At 37.4% G+C, this 7,280-nt stretch overlaps 1 protein-coding gene across 2 annotated transcripts in view; it reads right to left on the bottom strand.

Moving 5' to 3' along the window:
* Positions 1-396: 396 nt before the first annotated feature.
* COPB1 (COPI coat complex subunit beta 1) overlaps positions 397-7,280 on the bottom strand; it is a 33,922-nt gene continuing 27,038 nt past the window's right edge. For both annotated transcript variants that reach the window (XM_080912135.1, XM_080912136.1), the window contains 6 exons: positions 6,341-6,485; positions 5,154-5,273; positions 3,077-3,222; positions 2,407-2,496; positions 1,273-1,428; positions 397-765 (listed from right to left, as the gene is read on the bottom strand). In XM_080912135.1, the coding sequence (XP_080768261.1) occupies positions 706-765; positions 1,273-1,428; positions 2,407-2,496; positions 3,077-3,222; positions 5,154-5,273; positions 6,341-6,485 (717 nt within the window). In that variant the 3' untranslated portion in view covers positions 397-705. The remainder of the gene's footprint in view (positions 766-1,272; positions 1,429-2,406; positions 2,497-3,076; positions 3,223-5,153; positions 5,274-6,340; positions 6,486-7,280) is intronic.

The following is a 7,280-nucleotide window of genomic DNA, read 5'->3' as shown; positions in this document are numbered from 1 at the left end:
TAGTGTAGCAGTAACTGGCCAGAACCACTGTAATTACTAATAAGCACAAACACCCAATGCTAAATGTGCTTGGTTTTTCAAACTGGTTCTAGATTATCTAATTTCCATAATAATTCAGGATCAACAAGAACAGTATGCTGATGTCAGTCAGAATTTGCAATAGCTCCTTTAAGCCAAAGATGGACCTTTTCTCACGTATAATTTGAATACTTTCTTCCTGAAACAAAGTTTGAGAAAAGAGCAGAGTTTTAGAGACACTGGTGTCATTACAGGAAACTAGGAAACAGTGATGCACTCAACCAGCCTGTTCCAGTTTAGATCACTCACTTTGTAATCTGTCTTCATAAATGTAGGCAAGGTAAAAAAAAAAAAACCCACGGATACAAATCTAAAATTAAGTAATTTATTTATAAAATAACAAAAATTTATGAACAGATCTGTTTATTGTGAAAATGGTCTTGGTACATATGAGAAACATTGTATACTTTGAGGACAGCATTCAAAACTGTTAAGATAAAAGACAAACTATAATTTTAAACTCATTCTTGATTTAGGGGAAAGGCTATAAATTATTGGCTAGAATGCATTCAGCATGAACTGAAATTCTACAAACATAAAGCATGAAAGAGTACAAAAGATGCTGGAGTCCAAGCAGCCCACACCTAAATCTTAGCCATACATTTTCAGGGAGCCTTTTGCTCGTTCTTATAGACTAGTCTTCTTTTGAGACAGGTTGATTTTATCTCCAAGGCTCAAGGCCATTCCCTGTAAAGAAGAATGAAGATGTTCATATTTTAATCTAGTTTTTGTGATGTTGGGGGTTAACTTGTGGTCTACACACACTAGGAGAGCATTCATTCCCAAGACTGAGTTATATCCCCAGACCCAACTAGGTTATACCAGCTTAAATAAGCCTCCACTGGATGACATCACACTCAACAACAAAACAAAGGATATACAAAACAGACTCCAAAAACTTTTACTGGGTTGATTTTAGTGATGTTGGTTAGTGCTAGATTTACACCAGATCTGTCAAAAAAACTACAGAATCAGTTTCACCAACATCACATAGGAATCAATGTTTTAGGCAGTACTGTAGAATAAGCCATTTTAAATGAATTAAAGTTCAGAAAATGCCATGCATATGTATGTGTGTATGTATGTATGCATTTATCTCAATGACAGAAAAATTCTATCACAGAAATAAGACAGACATAAATTCTTCCTCACTTTGTTTGGTTCAGAGGTGTTCTCAAAAAAGGATGTTATTACCTGACTTTTTGCACGAATTCTTATATGGCCAGTAACGGCAGCATCTGGTCCCTGGTGAACTGGCTTCTCAATGCTGACATTTGCAAGTGCATCCTCTCCAAATATAGAACGAGCATATAGGTTGGCTGCCATGAAGCCACAGTAGCCAGAAAGGGCCTGGGAAAAAAAAAGGGTGATAAATTCAATACTTTGCTAGAGAACTATACCTTGGCAAACTCAAACATACATGTGAACTATTATTTAAAACTTTACTTATGTGATACTGGGTATAGAGCTAATGAGTTTGCCAAAACTCAAAATAAATATATGCATAAAAGTTTCAGAATTCCCTGTGCATATCATACTTAGTAAACATAACTTTGAAGAGAGTACTTATTCAAATTTACATATTCTATTCTTATTTACTTATTTGTCTCTTGTACCAGGCTTTCAACTTTCATAAAGAAAGACTTCTTTTGTTCGACTTAGAAACTATTAAAGAAACTAATATACAAAATCTACTTGTTTGGCAGCATCACTCCGTGTGTGTGTGTGTGTGTGTGTGTGTGTGTGTGTGTGTGTGTGTGTGTGTGTGTGTGTGTTGGATGCTAAGCAAACATTCTATCACTGAGCTAACACTCCCCAGATGACAGCTGACATTCTCTTATTAGTAAGATGCACATTATAGCATTAACAGAAATTTTCTAAAGAAAGATACTTAGAGATTCAATTTCATTTTGTCTTTAGTTTTTTTTTTGCATAGATAGCAGAAGGACACTCACTGTATTAGAGATTTATTCTGACTTACAATTAGCTCATGAGGAAAGGCATTTGCTAATCCAGTATCACAAATTAATGAATAGTTTTGGAATCAAGTCTCTTATCAAAGGTGGAGAAGACAAAAAACTAAAACCAAGAAACCCAAGTAATCTGACTGTTCCAGTTAAGTTACAGAACTATGAACAAGTGGGAAGACACAGTTTGGAAAGAGGTGAGCAGGTCGAACATCTTGTGGGTAGTTACTCTGATATTCCAGAGCAACACTGTTTTCTCATGCTGAATTATGATAAAAACACAGCAAAGGAAACTGGAAATGTTGTCCATCTACTGTACTAGACTTTGTACAGACTTCAGCCTTTTCTAGGCTCCTCCTACCTTCTCTGGAGTCAGGCACTTCATGTTGGTTGACTTGAGGATGTGCTGTAAATAGTCATTCAGGTCAGTCACGTTGGTGTTAACTGTCACCTGCAGAGAAGAAGACTCAGTAAACCTTACAGCGAACACATTTCTGCCACTTCATTCTACAACTTCCTTCCAACTATGGAGGGGAAGGGTGGGCAATAAAAAAAGCAAAGGACTCCTATCCTACGAAACCAACTAGCATCAGCAGTGCTTTCAGACACAGACACTGCACAAGACCATCAAGACAATACAAAGTTCAAGTAAAACTCAAGGGACAAAGTTTCCCACTGGACCACAGACTTTGCACAGCCTCGAGGATACAAGAGCCAACGGTAGATTATCATCTGGACACAGAAGAGGAGGAATCTTGTCTATACTGTCTCAACCAAAGAGACTTGACTAGGCTAGAGAGCAAGACACTATCACAAGATTCCAGAAAGAACTGCCATTTTATTTAATTCACCAAAGGGAATTACTAAGGTACTTCCATGGTTTCTAGTTAAGATAATACACAGGAACAGATAATGAAGAACTGTTTGCTTCCCATTTCTTATGCTTCTTAGGGAGAATTTAAAAAAAAACAAACAAAGCCTCATCACTAGTCATAAGGAAGATATGTATAGGAAACCTGTCAATGACTAACTTTATTTTCCCATTCAAATTCGGCCCACATCTGACGAAACTCGGCATCAGTGCAAGTTGCAGGCTGAATATAGTCCATGATGTCAATGTGGATGTCACTGAGGACCACACAGTTTCTGTCACTTGCTGCTCCAGAGACGTCATAAACTGTAACAAACACACAGAAAGATCCCCAAAGGTTAGATGTTAGTTCAAAAAAAAAAAAAAAACAAATATTGATGATATAGTAAATATTTACATACACTGGAGTCTAAATGCTTTATAAATATTACTAACTGAACAGTGCCATCAATCCTACCTCACCATTCCATCTCACAGATTAGGGAAGCAGGTAAGTCAAATAAGTTACCTCAGGTCACAGAACTGATAAGTGATAGGACTTAAGACTCAGGACTTAGGCTCAGGTGCACTTTGTCTTTTGTTGTTAAGCTTAAGTTGGTGAATATTTATATAGCAGCTATAAGGGGCCAGGCACTACACTAGACACACAAATAGTTCAGTATTCTCATAGTTGGGATCTAGTTACAAGTCCAAACTTTTCCCTCCTAATGTTTGGTTATCTGTTGGTGAAATTTAGTAACACAAGATCATCTGTCTCTATGACTGTCTCTTTCCTGGAAAGACATAATCTGGGATGGCTGGGATGGTACATGCCTATGATCCCAGAAGTTGGAGCTGAAGCAGAAGTATTACTTTATTTGAGTCTAGTTTGGGTTACCTAATGAGACTCTGTCTCAAAGAAAGCAAAATTTGGTGGTGGTTATACACCTTTAATTCCAACACTTGCGAGGCAGAGGCAAATGGATCTCCAAAATCGAGGCCAGCCTGGTCTACAAAATGAGTTTCGGGACAGCCAGGGATACAGAGAAACCCTGTCTCAAGAAAATAACCAACCAATACCCTTCACCCCCCAAAAAACCCTAAAAGATAAAAACCTAAATTTAAACTTATACTCTGATAGTGGATTAAGCTCTCTTTTCACTTTCAGGGAAAACTGAGGGTTATCAAAACGAGCTTCCTTTAGTTTATAGTCCCATATCTAAAGGCATATTCCTAAAGCACTCTACCTCCTCCCTCCTTTCTACTCTAAGCACTGCTCTGTCAGTTTAGGCCTCTCCCCTCTCACTTGGTTTCTGCAACAGCCTACTCAGTCAGTCTTCCAGTATCTCCTAGAGTTATCATTTGTACTGCTGTCACAGAAATACTTAACCAGACATCTCACTTGTCTCCATTGTCTTCCTGTTCCTCGGATAAGTGCTCAACTCTCTCACAGGGCAAGCAGGGTCAGCTTCCCTGACTTCCTAATTTACTTTCACTCTAACTGCTTGGCATACCATTCCACATGCATTTGCTCCGCCTGCACTCACAATCATCTGGGGATTTCTTACTCACTGTTTAAAATCCAACTCAAATGAGCTGTGAAGCCTTTCATAACTTTGCAATCCCTTACAACACTCTGAGAACTGACCAAAACCCATCATGGACTCACACACTGCTTCTCATACAGGCTTCTTTCATAACATTCAGCACTATGTACAGAAATACTCATTCTGCATCTGTTTTCCCTTACTTGACCCTAACCATCTTAAGACATAGCTGATGTTCCTTGCTATGGTAGTCTATCCCTATAACAGAAATAGCTAGGAAATACTGACTGAATTCTTCTGTACAAGTTTATCTGAATATCTGAAATATTCCTGTATGCTTGGCCACAAGGGTCTATATGAACTTTTATGACCAGTTACAAATGTTATTCCTTAGTAACAAGTCTTCCTTTACACAGCTTCCCATACTATATTGCTTTCTGTCTGACCCCAAAGTACGTCGTATATCAAATGAACCCTAATTACATTGTTATTATCTCTGCCCCCTCGTTTTGCCTAGTGATTTCTTGAGGACTATGACTCCCCCATCTAGCTCAATCTGGTATTATCTATAACACAATGCTTGGTTACCATAGAGAGTACCCTATAAATAAATGGATTCATGTTCTCCCTTCGAGCCATGTCCATAGCTGCATATTACCAAATTTTTTAACAAAAAACTCAACTATCACATGCCATAAAACAGAACCATACCTATATTGCCAAATATTATTCCATTTTCTGTTGATGCTACCTTGACATTAGCTTTAATATTTGCAAAGTCATGAGGAGCAAGAGTCAAAGGAGATGGTTTTTCCACAAGTTTCAGATCCCCTAGAAAATAAAAAAAGAATTTGGATATGGTTAAAAACACATTTATTAAGCATAAAACAGTACTAGAATGTATACAAATTAAGTTTCTAGAAAAATAAGAAAAATGAGAAGTATTAATGATTCAAACATTATAATAAAAAAAGGAAATCATCTAATATTCTTGGCAATCATATTAATCTACACAACTTCTATTAAAAGGTAATAGGCATAAAAGTTCTATATTCTACACAGAATAACTATATTCTCAAGTGGGAGTACTCTGAGTATATCATTTTTATTTCAATGAATATGAACTTCTCAGAAAACGTAACCTATATATACCATGACAAAGGGGTAAGAAACCTTCAAAATACCTGGACACTCTTTAAGATATGGCTCACTGAAGACTGAGCAAAGCATTTCTCTAATATCCTAAAGTCCCAGAACTACTGCATAAACCATACCTGGGGGGACTATACTGTTCTATACATATTTTACATTTTCAAAATTAGATGTACACGTGGTTACAGCATCTAATCTATGTTTTTATCAAGAGAAAATGTTGAAAATGCTGATAATGATATGCTGTTTTGTCCCATGTGTCAGGACAAAATACTTAATTTTCTGCCAAGGCAATTTAAATTTTAACCAAGTGAACTGCTTAGCAAATGTGTCTTTATTTTTGAGACAGGGTATTGTGTGGACTAGAGTGGTTTAGAACTGGCTATCTCCCTGAAGCGATGGGAGTATAAGCAAAGACCACCATGCTGGGTGACTGTGGTACTGGAGACTGAACCCAAAGCCTTACCTTAGCTAGGTAAGCACTCCACAAATCCAACAGCTACTGAATAAAACTCAGATATGAATCCACTTGTGTCATTGCAAAAAGCATAAGTCAGTCAGTATAACAAAGGTTCAGAAAACTGGTAGCTTAAAGAGACAAAATTTTAAACTGTAAACTAAGCCTTGATTATGAAGTATGGAAAAGTTCTCAAAGGATTTTTATACTGAAAGCTATGACCCTTTCTTAGTAATTCATCATGAAGATTCATTACATAAAAACCCTGCCTTAGGATAAGTTTTCTCACCTAGAGTAGCTAACTCCAGTGTGCAGTTCTGCAAAGTATCACTGGTTTGGTTTACAACAAGAACATCCAGGACAATGTCATACTGATTGACATGAACATAAGCTTCTGCATACACTGGATCGGAGAAACCTGTCAACTGAGTGACCTGTCAAAACAAAAACAGACATAATCAAAGAGTGAAACAACTTAGCCTGACAAGTTCAATACCAGGATCCACCGGGCAGGAGAAGCAAATCCTTTTGAGCTGTGCCTGACCTCAAACACATGTGGTGGCTCGGTGGGTTAACGTACTTGCTGCTCAGATGGACAATCTGAGCTCCACCCATAGAGCACAGGCCCAACCCACCAAACAGATACATAAATGTTAACAATAATTTTTTAAAGTAAAGAAAATTCTGTTTGTATACTGTAAACATGTTGAATAATGAAAACACTAGCTTATACTCAGTGAAAAATTCCAGTCAAAAAGAAAAGCACAATGATCCCACTAGAAGCCATCCAGATCAGAAAGGGAAAATGGTCTGGTAGCTGTCAGGAGAATGGGATGTTGCTACTTAATGGGTATAAAATTGATCTTCACGTGATAGAGAAGTTCTGGAGATGCACAGTTATGAAACATAAATAATGCCCCGACACAGGGAGCTCAGCAGCAGAGTACAGTTCCTAGCAGAGTCCTGGGTTCAACCACCAGCAGTGGAATGAAGCAAAACAAGACCAGATTAAAACAGTAACTTTATGTTCTGTAATTTTTGCAACAATTTGAAGAGACATCTAAAAACTTATAAGTGTTAGATAGTTGCTAATTTGTTGTTTTTTTCAAGCAAGGTTATAGATCCTAGGCTGGTCTCAAACTTGTGTTTTTGCTGTCTCAGCTTCCCAAATGCCAATTCTCAGTTTCAAAAAACAAAAACAAACAAACAAAACCTTTAGTAGTTCTGAT

This window comes from Micromys minutus, assembly GCF_963924665.1.
Source record: "Micromys minutus genome assembly, chromosome: 2".
Taxonomy (NCBI): Eukaryota; Metazoa; Chordata; class Mammalia; order Rodentia; family Muridae; genus Micromys; species Micromys minutus.
This window is presented reverse-complemented; position numbering and strand designations above follow the sequence as displayed.